Raw genomic sequence first — 21,611 nt, 5'->3', positions numbered from 1 at the left:
TAAAATCGATTATTTTTAATAATTTTCGAAAAAGTTCTTTGACAATTTTCAAATCCATTTGTTTACAATATTCAATTTTATGAAATTCCAATTATTCGTATATTCTTCAATTTTTATATTAGAAAATAAAAACTTCAAATACTATCAAAAAAATCAATTAAACTTTTCTAAAAAACATAAATTTAAAAATTAAATTATTTCTAAAAATTCACGCTGTATTGCTTATAATATTCAATTATTTTTTAATAGAAAATTCTACTAGAATTAAATTATTTAAAACCAAAAAGAAAATAAAATATTGAACAATAATTATTGAATGTTTCTTAAAATTCAATTCCCACAGAGAATTTTATCAACAAAATTTTTAAATAATTAAATTCTTTGGACGAATTTTAATAAAATTTTTAAGAATAATTACATTTTTCAAGAAATTTGATTAAAATTGTATTAAATATAATTGAAATTCTGCGATGAGTTTTATTATTTTTGTGAAAATAATTGAATCCCTGAGAAGAATTTTACTATTTTTTAACAATATTTATATTGTTGAAAATAAATAATATTTGAAATAATTTCAAAAAAAGAAATCAGCAACTAAACTTTCCCCAAAAAAATTAATTCCACAGAATTGTTATTTAAAAATATAAAAAATTCAAATTTATAAAGATTTTAAATTGAAACCTTTTTAAAATTAATGCAATATTGCTTTTAATATTTAATTATTATCTAAAATTTAACGTGAAATAATTTTTAAATTAATTTTTATTAGATTATTCTATGAGAATTTAATTATTTAAAATTTAAATTCAAAAATAAATAACTTATTGAATAATTGAATGTTTCTGAAAATTGTATTCTCATAAAGAATTTTATCAATAAATTTTTAAATGAGTGAATTCTTTCTACGATTTTTAATAAAATTTTTTTAAATAAGTACATTTTTCGAAGAATTTAATTAAAATTGTATTAAAAATAATTGTAATTCTGCAATGAGTTTTATTATTTATGAAAATAATTGAATTCTTGAAAAGAATTTTATTATTTACGTAAATAATTAAAACCCTGTAAAAACTGTACTATTTATAAAAATAAGTGAATTATTGCGAAGAAATTTATAAAAAAAATTTGTAAATAATTGAATTCCTGTGAGATTTGTATTATTTTATAAAATAAAAAATAATTATTATGAAATAATTTCCCTAAAATTCTCCAAATTATATCGTAGAATTTACGAACTTTTCGTCTTTTCTCAAACAAATTACGCACTTTACGGGCTTTTTTTAAAAAAACGGACTTATACGAGATACGCCATTTTTGACCCACAATTTCGAATTTTCAAAAGCTAAGTTCGAATTCGTAGTCACAGACTCGAAAGATCCCTTGATACCAATATATTCGAAAATCCGTCAATTTTTTTAAATTTTGTCAGCCATGTTATATATTCTCCATTTTGAATTTTGAAAAACTAAGTTCAGATTTGTAATCAGGCTTTGTACCCAATATTTAAACACATTAAAGGCGTGGTCCTTTAATTAAGTTTACACGATATAAACATAAAAATAATATTAATGAAATAAAAACTCAAAACTTTTATTTTTAAATTAAGTGTCATTTAATTAATAAATCGCTTTAATTTCTTCATTCATTTCCAACATGGATTTTCATTATTCACTTATTCCGACTTTTTTTGTTTACATTATATAATGTACTACAAAAAATGTAAGTTTTTAAAATATACAAACATGATAAAAAAGTAATTCCAATTGCAACACAGCATTGTATATTGTATAAATAGAAAATAATACTCATGCAATCAATATCTCTGATGAAGTTTTGCACTCAACAGTTCTGGAAATAAAGATAAACTTCATAACATTACAGCCCTTAATTGTCACAATATTTAAATATTTTAAAAATTTGTTTATGTACGATAAAGATAAGAGTCACTTTGATTCGTATTACTATGGATTTCAAGTTCCAGAATTTCCTCCGTACAATGAGGCATAGTAACAACTTGCACGTTTTGGCTCGATTTCAGCCAATTTCTATCTCGCTGATGAAACTGATTGGGTTGTCCGTTAATTGCAGAGCATGATGCCTGTATGTACATGAGTTGATACTTCGAAGAGGGAGACTTTTGATACCTCGTTGCATTCTCTTTCTTGGCAGCACTGCTATTCAAAGACGACAATGTTGCCAGTTGCGGCGGATGCCTTCCGAAATAATCTGACTTGTGTATTCTGCCAGAAATAGTGCTTCCACCAATACCCGCACCTCCTGAACCTCTAGGTAATTCGCCAATTGAGGAACATGAATTAGAACATGCCAAACTGTGACAAACACCTGCATTGGACAGCATCCCTGGACATTGTTTTTGCCGCACCATGTCTCTGTCGATGTAGGAGAAACCATCGGCGAGACTAGTGCCGTCGTGTGGCAAAAACCAAACACCGCTATTGCCAGGGCTCGCTGCCCGAAGTTCTAGCTACAGTTCCGTCACAGGCACCGGTCGATTGCTTGTCGGCAGTTGGTGGGCAGACAACTGGGACTGCTGTTGCAGATAATGTTGAGATTGCGAGTCGTGGTGGTGAGTGTGCGCAGCGCGAACAATGTACTCTTCCTCTGAGAAAGTTTTTCTGTATTCATGTTCTTTTCGAGATATTGCACGATGACTCCACTTGTAATCAGTGAGAACATCACGGACTCTTCTGCGAAATCTATAGTAGAGAATAAGACCGATTCCAAAAGTAAGAGCGATCCCAGCAACGCAGAGTGTAGCCAGCAACGCTTGCTTTCGGGGATCGAAGAAAGCACATCCCAATTCATCTGGTTGCATACCCTTCAGAGGTTTCCCTTAAAAAGAAAATATTTCGTTACTTCAGTTGTCATTTCTTTGCACTTTCTTCAATTTTATTACAAACAGAAAATTCTTTCAACTATTTAAAATTCAATTTTCTTTTCTCTTAAAACTTTTATATTTAAAATGTTTCAGCTGTCAATTATTATTATTGTATGTAATGGGTCATAGCTCACTCCTATCTTAGAAAAATCAGACTTTTGTCTGTGCACTGCTCAAATAGTTATTTTCGTATCAAGAACGCAAAGTAGGTGATTTCAGGATGGGCGAGATTATCTTTGCGCCACACATTTGTTTAAAGTGTGGTATTGTAATGTTTCCGAGGTCGCTGAATCCAAATATGATGGTAAAATTTTAAAATTCAAAATGGCGGATCCAAAATGGCGGATTAAAAAAATTGTTTAGTTTATTTTATTTAGTTGTACTAATCGTTGAAACCTATTTCAAATATTATACAAATTTAGTCCACCATTTTGAATTTCGAAAGACCAACTTTATTATTGTATTCAGCGATTCAAAATGCTTACAAAAAAGTTGTTTTATTAAGTTTTACAATGATTTAAAGGTTTTCATACTCCAATTTGTAATTTTTTCATAAAAAATGCTAACTTCACTCAGCTCTCAGGAGCTCACAAAATTAGATAAAGGATTCTCTATAATTTTCCTCTATTCTACATTTATTTAGCTTTATTTTGGTCCAAGTTTCATTCATTTTGGTCAATTCTTTCAAGAGAAATTAGGTTTTGAAAATGAAAATGCAAAAATAACACTGCACCAGTAAGCGGGCAGGAATGAGCCACTTTGCGCCCGCACTAAGTGCCCGAAATTACATACTTTCCGTGCAGGTAGGAAAAAAATTTAATTTTTTGCACAATTTAGGTATTAGCGTAACTTAGAATCTTAACCTTATTTGATTAAAAAATATTAACCTGAACAAAAGTTATGACTTTTTTTTCAAAGAAATACAAATTTTTTATTTCTTGACAAAATGATGCGACACTACATTTAGATAACTTTTTGAGATAAATACAACACATTTTCACAATAATAAGAATCAAATTTAAAAATAAACAATAAATCCGAATATATAAACCAAAACTACTAACTTCAAACTTATTTCTTGGTTAAAAATTGTTCAATTCTTTTATAAAGTTTTTCTTAATTTTTTTATTAGACTATAATCATTAAATGTGTTTTATTTTCAATTTAGTAAATAGTAAATAAATAAATTAAACAAATAAAACCAATTTTTCTCTAAATCTATTAGTTTACTAAAAAATCATCCTATAATAAAATGATCGCAGTTATGTTTAAAGATAAAATAACAATTTTCTTTTCCTTGAATTTATAATATCGTCAAAAACTAATATTTTTTATACCGGTTTACTTTATTTCTCGTCAGGAATGTTTAATTAATAATATTCAATTAATTATTCATGAAAGTTTATATTTTTATGACTTTAAAGTTAGACAAGATTAACTATTCGAGGTGAAAATAAATAATTTTCATATAATATGAAAATTTGTTTACTGAATAAAATATAAATATAAATAAATATAAATATAAATTTATATAATTATTATATTATATATTATATATTATATAATTTATATAATATATTTATATAAATATAAATATATAAAATATAAATAAATAAGTTTAGAACGTGGTTAAGTTTCAAAAATTTTTATAACGAATTGGATGTTAATATTAAAATATGTTAAATATTTATGAAAAGGAATAGAGTAAAACGATAGAAAAATATTGATTGTTCGAAATCTACAATAGTTGGAATTTTTCAATATTTTTTTACTCGAAGTACGTAAAATTTTTTCTACAAAAAATGTTTAAATGAAAGTTTGCAATACATTTTTTTACTTTTCAATATCTATTCTTACTGCAGAAAATAAAAGAATTGCTGAAAAAAAAATTTTTCTACCACTTTGGCCACTTTATTTATGTTAAAATAAATAAAATTGAAATTTTTTTACATTATTTTCCAAATTTGAAAATTTTGTCGACTATTTTTGAGACGACATTTTGAATTTTAAAAACAATTTTTTCGTCATCATACCTTTCTAATAGTCCGAACATTTTGGACGCGATTATAAAGATAAAAACTGATTTTAATGAAAAAAAAATCCAAAAAGTCGGTTTTTTTTGTTCGAAATTGAAATTTTCTTTCATATTCTGAAAGAGAAGACACAAAACCATAAAAAAACCAAGGTCCCGAATTTTTTAAAACTCCTAAATCGTAGAAGGGAATACTCGAAACTGTATAAAGAAAAACGGACATTTGGGACAAAAAGGGTTAATAAGAAAAACAAGGATGCAAAGGCCGGGCCGTGCAATGGAAAATTTAAAAACTAATTTCTCACGAATATCGAAAAACACCTCTCTCTAATTTTCAGAGATTTTTAAGGACATTGCTAACATTTATTTAAATATTTTTTAGAGAACAAATTTTACGTACTTCGAGCAAAAAAATATTGTTTAAATAAATTAATAAAAAAAATTAATTATTTGAGACTCGCTCCCAAGAAAGGTACCTGAGAAGTAAAAGAATTGTAGGTTATGTTCTTGTTAGATTTATCTTCATTAACAGTTAATTTTTAATTATTTGAATTTGAAACCAATTTTCACTGAATATTTTGGATACAATGAAAACTTGAAGATCAACAATTTTCAATTAATAATTAAATCTCTTTCTGTATTTTTACTCAACAAATTAAAAACATAAGCTCAAATTTTTTGCTTCTTAGGCACCTTTCTTCGGGGCATGACACATTTATTTTCCAATAAAATATTATTAAAATTTAATAATTAACTTTCACTTTTCATTTTGAACACTTTTTTCTAACTATTGTAGATCTCGAAATAAAAATAGATGAAAAAAGTTACTCAAAAGTTTAAATAATAATATCTTGCAAAATAATTGAAATTTTGCAAAACTTAAAATGATCCTCAAGACAACAAAATTGCAAAGTATGAAGAAGAGCTGAGATTTAAAGTAGTTTGCCCTACTTTTGGAACACCCCACATGTATTAAAATTGACAGTTGAATATGGGCAAAAGAAACATTTTTACGTGGGATATTTTTAATTTTTTAATTTAATTTTTTTACGCATATTTATTAACAGTTGTAGCTAAATCAAATATTATGAAATAATATTAAACGAAAAATTTGTATTATCAAATATAATAATATACCTTTCATATTAACAGGTTCTGAACACAGCACAGGAGAAGAGTTTCTGGAAACAAGTACTTCAGCTAACCAAAGTATTCTGCAATCACACACCAACATATTTTCAGCAATATCTAAACGTCGGAGTTCATTCCATGACACCAATGATTCAGAAAATCCAGTAAAAGCATTATCCCTTAAGAGTAAATGTCTTAGATTAGGTAAACCAGCTAGAGCTCCGTCTTCCATCTCACTAAGAAGTTTGTTGCTATTTAAAATTAGCGTTTCAAGATTTGAATTGTCAGAAAATGCTCCCGCTTGAATAGTAGTCAGCATTTTTGCTCCAGAAATATCAAGTTTCTTCAAATTAAATAAACCTTGAAAAGCGGCAGTCTTCACGTCAGTAAACAGATTTTGACCCAATATTAATTCCTCTAAACGAAGCAGCAGACTTAATTGTTTCGTGGGAATTTCCTTGAGTTTATTACCATTAAGTTTCAGCACTCGTAGAGCACTAAGGCCTTTAAATGCTTTTTCAGTAATGTTATCTAATCCAGCTCCAGATACATCCAAGACAGTTAGACGATCAAGACCCTCAAATCCATCATTGATTAGGGAAGTGAAAGCATTTAGGCCAATATGAAGCTCGGCAAGAGCATTGAGGGGTCTTAGGGCATTTGAAGGAATAACTCGGAGTTGATTATCGTCTAAATAGAGCACTCGAAGCATCACTAACTTCTGAAATGCGTTCGACTCAACGTGGGATATTCTATTTTGGCCCAGATCGATTTCTTGAAGTTTTGAAAGAGAATTAAAAAATCCATTTTTTAATATTTCAAGGTAATTGTCTCGCAAGTTCAAAATAGTCAACGACTTTAGACCTAAGAATGTATTCTCATTTATGGAAGAGAGTTTGTTGTGCTTTAGATGCAGTTCTATAAGTTGCTTTTGTGCTTCGAAACTTCCGTTTGGAATGGAAAAAAGGTGATTGTTCGATAGATCGACAGCTTTCAGATCACCGTAAAATTGAAATGCTGCAGCTTCAACTGCCTTTATTTTATTATCTTTCAAAACTATGCGTTGAATACTTGGATTTAATGCAATTGGAATGACATCTAAATTTGCACCAATGCAAGAAACTTCTAAAGTTTCATCATCACATGTGCATAGGTTCGGGCAGAATGTCGCCTTCGCTTCTCCTCGCACAAAGAGAGCAACCAGGAAGAAGGTGAAAAGTAACTTAGATCTACAGTATGAATATATCTGAAAATAAAAAAGATGAAAACATTATTAAAATATGTATTTCAACAACATTTATAATTTTACTATTAAATTAAATATACTCTAAGAAAAATATCTGTACATAATCCTGTACAAAAAATTCTGCAAAATGCCAATTTTCCGTATAAGAATTTTAAACAAGTTCTTTGTCTAAACTCGTACAAGATCTTGCACAAGTAAATAAACTGGTACAGGTAATTGTACAAGTTAGTTTATAAAATATTTTTTAATTTGTCAATAACTTATAATATTAAGGCTCTTCACTTATAAATGCTAAAAACTTCTGCGCAGTTGTTAAGGTTAATGAAAACTACTGCAAAATCTTTAAAGTTTTTCTTCTTCTAACTACACATATATGAAAAGATGTTGATCAAGAATTCAGGACTGCCACAAACCTGGAAAACATGAAATTATCATGGAATTTTTTTGAGTCATGGAAAATCAGTAATTGTCAGGAAATTATATAAAAGCTCGTTCTGAATATTCAATTTTCTGTATTTGAATTGTAAAAATTTCAAGTTGCAGGACTCGAACCAGTGAAAGAGAGCAAATTAATAAAAACATTATTTTATATTATAAGAATATTGAACTTCTTTATAATTATTTTCATCATTTCAATTCAATTATTATTTTTCAAGAATTTGTATAACTAAAACTCTTCTTTAAATCAATTAATTTTCGAAAAAGTTCTCTGACAATTTTCAAATCCATTTGTTTACAATATTCAATTTTACAAATTTCAATTATTCGTAAATTCTTCAATTAAATATATGTTAGAAAATAAAAACTTCAAATAATATTAGAAAAATTCAATTAAACTTTTTCAAAAAAATTAATTTAAAAAAAATTCACGCTATATTGCTTTTAATATTCAATTATTATTATCTAAAATTTTAACTGAAATTAATTTATAAATCAATTTTTAATTGAAAATTCTACTAGAATTCAATTATACAAACATAAATAATTTATTCAATAATAATTCAATGTTTCTTAAAATCCAATTATAATAAAGAATTTTATCAACAAAATTTTTAAATAAGTGAATTTTTTCTACGATTATTAATAAAATTTTTAAGAATAATTATATTTTTCGAGAAATTTGATTAAAATTGTTTTTATTATTTTTAACGATAATTTAAATTTTTACTAGAATTTTTTTTTAATTTTTGAACCTAATTGAATTTTTGCGAAGAATTTTATTACTTTTGAAAATAATTGAATTTCTGCAATAATTTGTCACTTCTCCAAAATGAAACTTTTTTAGTATTTTTAATTAAAATTTTTCTAAAAATCCATTATTTTTAATCATTTTTGAAAAAGGTTTTTTGAGAATTTTCAAATTCATTTGTTTTTAACTGAAATTTACTTTTAAATCAATTTTTATTAGAAAATTCTACTAGAATTCAATTATTTAAATACAAAAATAAATAATTTATTGAATAATTCAATGTTTCTTAAAATTCAATTCTAATAAAGAATTTTATCAACAAAATTTTTAAATAAGTGAATTCTTTCTATGATTTTTAATAAAATTTTTAAGAATAATTACATTTTTCGAGGCATTCGATTAAAATTTTATTAAAAATAATTGAAATTCTGCAATGAGTTTTATTATTTATGAAAATAATTGAAACCCTGTAAAAATTTTACTATTTATGAAAAGAATTGAATTATTGTGAAGAAATTTATAAAAAATTTGTAAATAATTGAATTCCTGGGAATTTTTATTATTTTATGAAAATAATTAAATGTTTTTGTAGAATTTTATTAAAATTTTTTCAAATAATTGAATTGTTTTGGAAAATTTTATTAAAATAGTAGATATTGAAAATCATTGTAATTTTTCGAAAACAAATGAATTCTAAAATATTATTTTTTGTATGTATTTGAATTCGGAAATATGTAATTGAAAGTACTGAAAATACTAAATTTTAAAAAATTAGAAGCTAATTTTCATTAATTTTCATTTTTAAATTTACGTTTAAAGATTTTCCATTAAAATTTCTTATCGAGAAAGTCGCAATTTTTTAAAATGTGTGGAAAAAATCTCAATTTTCTAAATTTCCCTGAAAAAAATTTTGTTTCCTGACATTTACCCGAAAGCATGTGGGATAAAAAAGAATTTTTTTCGACGCCTGCTCTGAAAGGAGTACTTGTATGTTTAGAAAAGCGGGACGAAAGTAGAACTTTTTTCAACTCCTTGGAAGAGAGTGGTGAAAGTAAATTTTGTGTGGTGGAAGTAACACAGTAAATTGTGAAGTATTAAAAAGCGTTGTAGATTTAGTTAACACCAAATAAGAGTAAAATAATATATTTTGGTGTTGCTTTCCACTATGAATATATGAGTTAGGAGTTGTTTTTGAGGAAGCGCAAATAATTATTGACAATTTTAAAATGTCATATAAATATTCTTGTACAATTTTGTAGCTTCTAGATGTAGTTTTAAGAGGTAGAAAGTGTCAAAAATTTTCGTTTCTATACTAGACAATTAATTAAAATCGAAAATTTATTGAACTGCGAGATAAAATTTTTAATATTTGACGTCCTAAGAAAGTTATGGCACTGATAAGATAAAGCATTTGTGTGCACTGTAGAGCGTACAGTGAAATACTTTAACTTTGAAAAGCGTTTTTCTCAAAACTAATTTCTTCAAACTGACGACCATGATATCTCAAAAACGAATTGACCAATATCGCTTTAAATTTTTGTTTAATTTTCAATTTTTTCTACTACAAAATATAAGAAAAATAATTCATGGTTTCCACAAAATGATAAATATAAAATTCCAGGCTTTTTCCATGGTTTCCAGGTGAATACTTATAAAATTCCAGTCAAAAATTTAAAAAATTTCTGGCCTAATAACACAGCTTTAGCTATAAATTTTTTTTTAAATTTCCAAATACCAAAAACTTAATAAGAATTAAAAACAAAAAATTTTTCTTCCGTAGAGATTTTTATATGGCAATGAGATAAAAAAATTTTTTTAATCTGAGTAACAACTTTCAAGCGAATCTGAACACTTTTAACAATTTCGTACTTTCGGGTGAAATTTTGTAAAAGAAATTTGATTAATACTCATAAATATACCATTTCAGTCTGCTGAATAATAAATATAACAATTATTCACTATAAAAAAACATTCCAGCAATAGATAAAATTACATTTTTTACAATTTAATTTAAATTTATTAATTTTTAAATTTACTTATGAGTTCAGCTTCTTGTGAATTACATTATTAGTTTGAGTTCATCAGAATCACTTTTTTGATTAAAACTTTTTAATAAACAGTACGTGACCGGATCCCATTTCAAAACATTCAGGCAGTCCGATGATATACATACTGCGAATTATTTTCACAATGAGATGTGTTATTCTACTCGAAAAATAAAGAAATACGAATTCTTTTAATTTCTGATAGAATTTCTGATAGAATTTTGTTTGCACTTTTTACGAATAATTTAAAATTTTATCAAAAAATGACGTTTTGCATTTTCTTTTATAAAATTGCGTAATTTGCGTAATTTTCAACCTTTTCTGTTACTCTTGGGCTTATTTGTTTTCTTCTTTTATACTCTTTTATGAAAAATTACACAAAACAAAAAACAATGTTTTAAAAAAGGAAAAAAGAAAAAATTCTACTAATTTTTTTGATAAATAGGAATTCATAGATGCAATTTTTATGTTATTTTTTTAGGTTCGTTAATAAAATTTTCTTTTTTAATAACATTACAAATTTTTTTAGTTCATAAGAATTATTTTATTATATATTTATTTATTCCAAAGGCAATATCTCTAATAAAGAATAAAATTTCTACTCATAGTTGAAATTTTCTTTTAATTAATCGATTAAATCAAGCATGAATAGGTAATAATATATTTCTAAAAGATTATAATCTTTTAACTATAGTTAATTATCTACATTCTTCAATTTTGACAAGATTTTTCAAAATGGTTAAAAATTACGCAAGTTACGCGATTCTCTAGAAGAAAATGTAAAAAAGTAATTTTTTTTTTGCTAAAATCATAAAATATTCGTAAAAGTACAAAAAAATCATACCAAAAATTTAAAAAATACGTATTTCTTTATTTTTCGAGTAGAATAACATATCTTATTGTGAAAATAATTCGCAATATGTCATCGGACTGCCTACTTGATTTGATATGAATCCGGTCACGTTTTACATTTCAAGCGACCAACAAAGTTTTATGATCTATTGTACAGTAGTCTTCTCAATGGTAAAAATTTCAAAGTTCTGAGTTTCAGGGCTCGGATCGACTTTAAGACCCAAAAAAAGTCGCTTTAGTTGCATAAATTCACAACAAAAATCGCATGAAATTTCCGAAAAAGTCGCAAAAAAGTCGCATGAAATTTTAGAAAAAACGACAAAAAAGAGGCATGAAATTGAATTGCGAATTTCGAAAAGGGCTCAACTCGGTTTTTTTAAATTTTACAGGAGAGACAAAAAACGTTTTATTTCAAACAGCTTTAATTAAAAGAGTCCAGTTTTTTTTTCATAGTAATTAGATGCTATTTTGTATGAGAAAATGATAAAATAATAGTCTTAAATTAAAGTGGGTTGAAGAAAATTGATAATATAGTTGTCAGAGTTGAGCCCTTTTCGAAATTCATGAAAATAATTCAATCGTTTTAATCATAAAAATATATTAATTAAATATTTTACTATCGAAAATCAAATCAATTACTTTTTTATTTAATTTCAAAATGTAATAACTTTTTTTTGAGCTCAAAAACAATTCAGCAATAGGTTAGAAAACAAACAATCTTAGGTTAAAAGTCAAAGGAAAACACAGTTTAATACATTTTTCTCCGTTAAAGTACCTCAGATGAAATTTTCCTTTCAAGAAAACGTCAATGAATATATAATAATGCAAAAAATAGAAAAAAGTGAAATTTGAAAAAAATCCGAGTTGAGCCCTTTTCGAAATTCGCAATTCAATTGTAAAAATTGTAAAAAAATGATAAATTGTTAATGGGGTTTATTAGAATTGAGTGTAGAATGTAACAAAATATTTTTATGAAAATTACTTTATTTGTAGTTTTTTTTATTTGCAATGAGACACAAAAATAATTATTTCTTTTGTTTTTTTAACATTTTTGTCAATATAAGTAAAAATACTACATTTGAACGAATAAATGACGATAGAACATAGTTTTTTTTTATATTTGCGATGAGACTCAAAAATAATTTTTAATCGTAATAATTAATTTTGTAACTAAAAAAAAATACTTAAATGAATCGAATAATCCGTTTGATTATTTATTTAAAAATTTACTTTTTTATTATTTTCAAAAAATAATATTTATTTATTTATTTTATTTTATTTTATTTTTTTATTTATTTTTTTAACAGAATAAATTTTAATTTTTTTTTTTTAATTTTTATTTAATTTTTTTTTTTTCTTCATGTTTTATAACAATTTTTTATAAGTTGATGAATTTCAAAAAGGTTTGAATTAAATAATATTCATTAAATATTTAATTTTGTATGTAGATTATATGTGCCAAAGGACAAAATGTCATCTTGTACGGTTTAAAAGTTATTTAATTTATAAAGTTGTTGTTTTACAATAAAAATGATTAAATTTCGATTAATGAAAATTAACGTTTTCGATACACAAGCAAAAGTGTTCACGGTAATGTTGGAACACGTGACGTGTGATGATTTGAATTTATATTTATATTTTGAACTAAAATGATTTATCAAAAATAATAAATTATTTTGAATTTATTTAAATTTTTAACCATACAATTTTGTATTATTTATAAAAAAAAATTATGGTTAGGTATAAATTTAAATAAATTCAAAATATCAAATGTTATGTGTCACTTGTTTATAAACATTACCATATGAACACTGTTGCTTATAAATCGAAAACTTCTAACCGCATTCATTGAAAATTAATCTCTTTTTTTCTTTCCGTCAATTAATTTTTCAAAAAACAATATTTTTTAAAAACAAATTAATGTAAAATTTCTCACAAGTCACTTTTTAAAAGTTTAACATCTTTACTGACAACTTCCAACCGTCTAAATTACATATTTTTATTCGATTTTGCCTTAATTTTTCAAGAAACATTCGTTTTTAGTATATTAATAATAAATTTCTCAAAAATTCGCGTTGTCAAAAATTTGAAAGCCGGCAGCTGTAAAAAATTATTGTTGACATCAAATTATGGAGTAAAAAATAAAATAGATTACCTTCTTCATTATTGTTACTTGAACATTTTCAACTTCGTGTGTCTGATTCTTTTTTTTCCAGTTTTCATTTTCCTTTTTAAACTCTAGTGGCAGGACAAGATAGAAACATCATCTATTCCATTTGTGAAACCTATTTTATGGAAAATAAAGTATATTCAGTAAAGTAAAAGGCATAAATATATCTATGGAAACATCATCATTTATGCAACTTAAAATTAAGTAATTCTTTTGTAACGGTATTTATACTTCTACATTTTAAAAAAATTTTAACAATTGAAGGCTTGCGTGTAATAAGGGTACGTAAGACATTGATCATTCTCTTTTTTATGAAAATTACTTAGGAAAAAATTTGCATATAACATTTCTGTGGTAAAATTCATCGCTTTTTCACATACTGTGGTTAAATTTGTTTATAACAAACACAAAAAAGTTATAAACAATTTTTTTTAGAAAAACACGATTTTTCGAGAAAAAATTTCTCTTTCATTTTATTTCCTCTAGAAAAAAGTCAGGGATTCTCTCAAAAGATTAAAATATCGCGGCCATGTAATTTTCTAAAAATGGTCTCCACAAGTACAACGAGGTGCTACAATTTTTTTAAATTTCTAAAATCGGCTTAAAATCGTTAGCCGGGGGTTGTCGGGGACTCTGATTACGAATATAATGCCAAATTTTTGAAATTGCAATATTTTATTTAAAATAATTTATATTGGATCCAATAAAACTGTGCTAAAATTTTATGATTCTTCAATTATTTTTATATTATATCATTACATATAAATAAGGTTAAATAAATATAACATCAAATTCGTAATCAGCGACCCCAAAAACCCCCGAGTAACAAGTTGAAAGTTCATTCGAAGATTTTTGAAAAAATTTCCGACATATTGGATCCGCCATTTTAAATTTCCAAAAACTAACACCAAATTCGTAATCAACGACCTCGAAAACCTTCAGGTAATGATTCTAAGCCAATTTCAGCCTTTTTCATAAAATTTGGCACCACGTTGCGTTGAACTTGAGGACAATTTTTTGAAAATTACCCGCCATATTGGCGTCCACCATCTTGAGACATTTGTTTATTACTATATTTAAGGAAGTTTTTTGTAAAGTTTTTTTTTATTTCCTTTAATTAGTTTTTTGTAAAGTTCCAGAAAGATTCTTCAATTATTTATTAAAATATTTTAGTTTTAAGAAACAGGCCGGCGCAGCACAGTGGGGCCAAATGTACTTTTTGTGTCAAAATCAGTCTAGAGGTCACAATTTTCATTCAAATTAAACAATTTTTTTTAAAAATCTTCGTTACTAAATTCTCTATCGATTCCTCCAGGCCGATTTTTTAATTTTTGTTTATTTATAACAAAGTATGATATATGTTAAGATATGTTGCTATAAAATAAAGTTTTTAACATTTAAAAATTTTTTAAGTACAATAGAAATCATGTTTTAGTATTCCTGAAGTAAAATTTTTGATATAGTTACACTTTTATTAAATAAACAATACGCTAATTAATTAACTTTTGGAAAAAAGAACATGATTGAAAAAATTCAATTTGTAGGTAGTATATTTCTTCGAGTTTTTTACCCAAAATTTAATGGGTAATTAACATAAAAACATTGAGTATTAATTTAATAAATTTTTAAAATGTTTAAACAATTTTTTATTGTTAATTGTAAATTTTTTTCAACATTAACCAAGAAAAATTTTTTTTTTTACATTTCTCAACATTTTACGCAGGAAATAATTAAATACAAAAATAAAAGGTATTGTGTAAGTATTTAACAATTGTTTAAACAAATAAATTATGTTTTTTGTTAAATTTTATTTTTAAAAAATTAAAATTTCGATTTTTTTTATTCCTGAAAATTTTTCTATTTAAATGAACTAAACTCAAAAGTGTGGCTTGCAAATGATAATTTTTATAATTATTTAAACAAATTATTAATATTTTTAACTTTTAATAGAATCAAGATACTAATTTACATTTTATCTTGATTTCTGAAACATTTATATTAAGAAATTGTAAGAATATGTAACTATGAAAATAACTTCCTTATATCTAATTTCAAAATTGTTTAAACAAATTATTTTTGTTATTTTAAAAAATTTGAGTGACTTAAAAAAATTTTTTTCATATTTTTCAGTTTTTATATTTTTTCTCAGTTAAAGCTCGAAATAAAAAAGAATTTAAAATTGCATGTTACATACATTAAATAGAAAAAATTTTTAAAAATGTTTAAATGTTAAACTTTATTAAATTTTATAGCAACATATCGATTTTTTCATACTTTGTTATAAACAAATAATATAAATAAACAAAAATTAAAAAATCGGCCTGGAGTAATTGAAAGAGAATTTAGTAGCGAAGATTTTTTAAAAAAAATTGTTTAATTTGAATGAAAATTGTGACCTCTAGACTGATTTTGACACAAAAAGTACATTTGGCCCCACTGTGGCGCAGGGAACGTTCGCTTATGTGTTTGCTCAATTTTAAACTTCACCGCAAACTTTTTGACGGCAAATATAAAGAAACATAATTATCTTAATATTTGCAGAAGATACAACGATTTGTGTTTAAAAATTGAATGAATTTTGACAATTAAAATTTTTCAATTTTTGGTCAATGTTTTCTAAAATATTCGTTTAACAAAAAAATGTTGGTTGAAGGAAAGAAGATGCATCTTTTCATTTCCTATAAGGTAAAATTTTTCAAGAATCAAAATTTCAATTTCCAATTTTTTCACAATTTTAACAACTTAGGCTTTAGAACGTGATGCCGAGAGTACATTCTTCTGTCGTATTCAAGCACTCAATTTTTTCTTTCTCACCTACTGGATTTTTCATTTTTTACCTAAATGAAAGCTATAAAAAAAAGAAAATACAAAGTTTGTAAATTTAAGAAAAGTCGCTTCGCTGGATAAATACCTTTATTTTGGCAAAGATAAATTTCTGGAATTTTATAGGACTAATAAATATAATACTACCAAGTTTTAATAAATTTGTAAAGGTGCTTTGAAAAAGTTTAAGGAGACTTTTTGGTCAAGGATTTAAAAAAATTCATTTTTTTGTTTAAAAATGATCTTTAGTGTCATAAAATAACGGTCATAAAACATTTTTTAATACACAAAACAAAAAAATTATAGCAATTTTTACGGCCGCATCTCAACACATTGTTTTTAGTATGTTACGAAAACTTTAAACGCGTTTTTCTAAAAAACACATTTTTGGAAACTGGGGAAATACTTTTCTCGAAATCTATGGAATCGATTTTAAAAAACTAAAATCCATTCGATTCTTTATCCGAAAAAGTATGTAACAAACCTCTAAAATTTTACATTTTTCCCCCTTGTTACTTTTCATGGGGATAAATTACCCAAAAAATACAGTTTTGTTTAGTTTGTTGCAGGGATGGCAACCGAAATTTTATCGGTTTCGGTTTCCACTTTTCTGTATTCTTCTAAAAAAAATTCGAGTTCCTGTATTTGGGTTTTGGTTTTTAATGCGAGTAATTACGGTTACGATTTCTTGTTTTCGGTTTCTTAAAAATTTCGGTTTTTTTTTGGGAATTTCCGTAGAATTGTTTCACGTGGGAAACTCTTAATAGTCGAAAAAAATGTAGAATTTTTAAAACAAAAATAATTATTTAATGAAATTTAATATTAATCCTTTGCAGCAAACAATTTGTTTTGCCGAATAAGTAAAATATTTTCCAACATAGCTGAAGAAAGATTGCTGCGTAAGTGAGATGGTCATAGCGTTGTCAAGGAAAAATTAAAATTTTTTTGAAAAAACGTTTTATATTAAAAACCGAAAGAACGAAATTTAGATTTTGAAATAAAGGGTTTAAATTTTTCTAATACGGGTTTCTGTTTCAGATAATTTTTTTTCGGTTTCGGTTTCTGGTTTACGGTTTTTTGAAAATTTCTGTTTTTTCGGGTATTAGTTTCGGTTGCCATCCCTGGTTTGTTGTCTAGCAAATGAACTAAAAATATGTTTTTTTAATTTTTTAATTCTTTTTGTAATGTATATCATATATGTAACAATATCCAAAAGGAATTTTTGCAATAACAAACTATAATACATTGTTTGCAATTTAACAGATTGAAAACATGAGTTTTTTCCAATTTTGTGTCAAGGGTACACTTCGAACAAGTAAATAAACATGTTTATAATCAGGAACCGATGTTTAAACAAAACTAAATTAAAAATTTACTTTTAATTTAGTTTCGTGTCAACCAGAACCTGAATTAATAAAGTAAATTACCATCAACCGGGGGGCTATTTTGTGCTCGCGAGGTTTTTAACAAATAAAATCTTTAAAAAGAAATTTTTTTAAACATTGCCTGATTACAGGACGATAGTGGGCACTAATTATTATTATTTAATTCTTTGTCAGTTAACAGAAAAAAATACGTAAAAACGGAAAATTTTGAAAATTATACCGAATCCAGGTATCACAGTACCTTTCTTCCTCAAAAAAAAAGGTGAAAAGGTGAATTTTTTTCTTGAAAAAGGGAACAAAAATAAATTAAAATGTACTAAAATTTATATGAACAATGTATTAATACTCAAATTTCTTACAGTTTTGGATTCTTTGGTAGAAAATAACTTTAGTATTAAGAAAGTTTTTTAATATTTACATCACATAGACAATGTTTATGTGAAATTTATTTGTTTATACAATTTGCACATATAATTCAAATTTTTTAACATATCGCTTCAATACAGGTTTTTAATAAATAATTCGATTTTAATGTAATAAGGTTTATTATTTCCAGAAAATGATTTTGAAAATATGCTTATTTGTTTAAAAAAAGTACAAATTTTCTTTTAAATAAATAAGCATAATTTCAAAACGGCGTGCTTGTTCAAAAATCAGAATTCTGTTGGATGAACCTTTAATATTTATAAAAAATTTTACGTTATTATACACTCGGGTCGCAAAGTTTCAGCACATTTGGACAGTTTACTTTTAAATGCTCGTTTTACTTTAACTTCAAATATTTCTGTAAAAATTGACTAAGATTATTTTGAAATTTAATATATTTAGAGTCAAATAGGCCAAGATATAACCAATTTATTAATGTATTATATGAAAATATTTTTCTTTAGAGATGGAGATTTTTTTTGAAAATAGTGATTTCAAAATTTTTAGATCAAACTAACGCCAATTGAAGAAAATTCTTTTTTGCGATTCGACAGTTTTACAACATGAAGTACAAATTCTACTCTTTAATTTTAGACCAAAATCATTCACAAATATTCAGTATTTTCTTTAAAATGTATAAAAATAACTTTTCTTGCTCTAAAGTTTTCAATGAATATAAATATAAATCATTTGTTTTATCAATCAACTATGGTTTCTATATTTTCATATTTACATTATTAAATTCTAACTCTAAATTTATTAAACTTCAAAATGGTCCTAGTTTTATAGCTTTTACGTCAATTTTTACAGAAATATTTGAATGTAAAGTGAAACGAGCATTTAAAAGTAAACAATCCAAATGTACTGATACTTTGCAATCCGAGTGTATTATTTAAGTCACAAACAGAAAAAAATTAATTTATATTGTGTTGTGGTGTCAATAATCTAAATCAAAAATTAAACGCACTGAATTCTAATATTGAGTCTAAATTTTATGATTACACTGAAATATATTTTTAAAAAAAGAAAAACTTTATTTTTTAATTTATTAAAAAACCGTGAAAATGGAAACAAATCACCAAAAAAAGGGAAAAAAGGAGAAAAGGAACTTTTCTGTATTATAGAAATTACTTAAGAATTAAACCTAATTAATTTAAATTACTTATTTAACTAAAAATCTTTTTTTAAATTTTAATTTACTAAATATACTGCATCGATTTGAAAAAAATTGTCCAAAGAATGATAAAATGATAATGCAAATTTTTTGCTGATCGTAAAGAAAAAGCATAATGTTTATGTAATAAACATTATTACATGTTTATGTAATAAACATTATTACATGTTTATGTAATAAACATTATCCATCTTGTTTAAAATTATTAATTTTGTAACAAAAATAAGAAGTTAAGTTAAGAAGTTCTTTAAAAAAACTGCAACTCTATTTTTCTTTTTTTTGTTATTAAAGTAAAAAAAGAAAATCGAATGACAATTTAAAGGTTTCAATATTTTTAAAGTTCACCAAAAACTAAAATTTGTGTAACATTTCTAGAAATTTCAACTACTTTAGATAAAGTTCCTTGGTGTTTCTTATCTGAGGTAACTCACTTATTCTCGAAATTCATAAAAAAGTGAAAAAAAGTCTAACTAGAAAGTAAATTTTTAAAATATGTAAAAAAAGTGAAATTTTATTAAAATTAGTTGCAAAAAGTATCACTTTTTTGCAACAATGCAATATTTGAAAAAAAAATCGTATTATCCGAGTATAAGGATATCTAAACAGCAATAATAAAAAATACGATGGAGAATTAAAGTAAAATACAAACCACAGGCAAATTAAAGAAAATTAAAAAAATTCTAACAACATTTAATTACTCTTTACGAAAGTTATAGTTTGAAAAGTTGAAGGAATAAGAAAAAATAAATACTACTCACACTTAATCGGCAGTCATATTGCTTGTGTACATTTTGTAGTATAAAATTCACAGTTACATGCATTTTAACACCATGTAGATTGTCTTAAATCACTCATATTTCTGTGTAAATAAGAGAAAATGGCAATGATTATTTAGATTTGACATTTTCTTTAATAACATCCTGACGCCATTCCAGCAAATTACTTGGGCGGATTCTTACAAATTAATTCCATTTTTAGATTAAAGTGACACAAGTCAGTTGTGAAAAACCGCATTGATTTTCATACTAGTCACAAAAATTTAAAGTTATTTCATAATTCACATATTGACATTTTGTATTCTTCGTGTAATAAAACAATATAACATACAAATTTTATGAATTTCACACTAGGCTGAACTGACAGGCAATATCAACCGTAGAGTTGATAACACACAGTTTGGAGAATCAATGTGAATTTTATATTGTCAAGCCTTAGGGTGGAGTCCCATGACAGCGTTTTGCGTTACGTCGTAATGGGAGAGAAAAAGACGCAAATATACGTTTGCTGTATTCTCTCTTATTACAACGCAAAGCAAAACGCTGCCATGGGACTGCGGCCTTAGGGTGCGTTTATACCTCTGAAGGAACGCCGTCTCAGTGTGACGTCACGCCTAGTGTCGTTTTTGGTAATTTAGTAAATTTAAAGAAATACAAAATCCCCTATAGGTAATTCGCTAGCATAGGGAATTTCGTTTTAAGTAATATCGATTACCTATAGTCCATCGCACAATAGGTTCGCGAAAGTCGTTCGCGAACGAGACACATGAGATAGACAAGGACACAAATATATCTCTGTCCTTTTCTAACTCATGCTTTGAGTTCGCGAACCTATTGTGCTTAGGCCTTATCTCTCTCACGTTGAACATATATCTCCATCTATCTCTTTCATACTCATGGCCTTGTTACAAAACGCAAAACGTTTTGTACGTGAACGTAGCAATTAAGTATGCGATAGAAAAGGACAAACCAACTTTTGTCTTTTTCTATCTCATGCTTGCGTTCCGTTCCCGTTTTATTTTGCTCAGGGCTTACGTTAGGGCAACCTGCATACATGAGCCTTGTAAGCAGAGCTGTGACCGTCCATAATGTTACGTGCTAGGTTCGACGTAACGTTACGATTTCCGTAAGATCCGAAAAAAATTATTAAAACTGTCATTTTTAGCTTTTATATATATTTATATTAAAAATAGTTGAGATTTTTAAAAAGTATTTTTTCGTTTGTGAAGATTCAATTTGTTGGTTTCTCTATAAGAGGCCGTGTTAAATTTATAATTTTATAACTTTTAAACTATGCACTGAAAAATTCTTAAATTTTGGGTACTTAATTATTATATCAAAAGAAAACAAACCTCAAAATTTCAAGAATTTCTAATATTTATCCAGTTCCTACTTAAATTAATTTTGAAAATTCCATAGTTTGACTTTTGCAAAGTAAATTGTTTATAACAATTACAGGGTTG

At 25.6% G+C, this 21,611-nt stretch overlaps 1 protein-coding gene across 1 annotated transcript; it reads right to left on the bottom strand.

Moving 5' to 3' along the window:
* Positions 1-1,588: 1,588 nt before the first annotated feature.
* LOC122511992 (insulin-like growth factor-binding protein complex acid labile subunit) lies at positions 1,589-20,554 on the bottom strand. Its single transcript, XM_043627594.1, has 4 exons — positions 20,131-20,554; positions 13,550-13,679; positions 6,069-7,308; positions 1,589-2,853 (listed from the first exon to the last, which is right to left on the bottom strand). Exons 2-4 carry the CDS (start codon positions 13,556-13,558, stop codon positions 2,486-2,488), a joined length of 1,617 nt encoding a protein of 538 aa, XP_043483529.1. The 5' UTR covers positions 13,559-13,679; positions 20,131-20,554; the 3' UTR covers positions 1,589-2,485.
* Positions 20,555-21,611: the final 1,057 nt, after the last annotated feature.

This window comes from Leptopilina heterotoma, unplaced genomic scaffold (genome assembly GCF_015476425.1).
Source record: "Leptopilina heterotoma isolate Lh14 unplaced genomic scaffold, ASM1547642v1 Lhet_92, whole genome shotgun sequence".
In the NCBI taxonomy this organism is placed as follows: Eukaryota; Metazoa; Arthropoda; class Insecta; order Hymenoptera; family Figitidae; genus Leptopilina; species Leptopilina heterotoma.
This window is presented reverse-complemented; position numbering and strand designations above follow the sequence as displayed.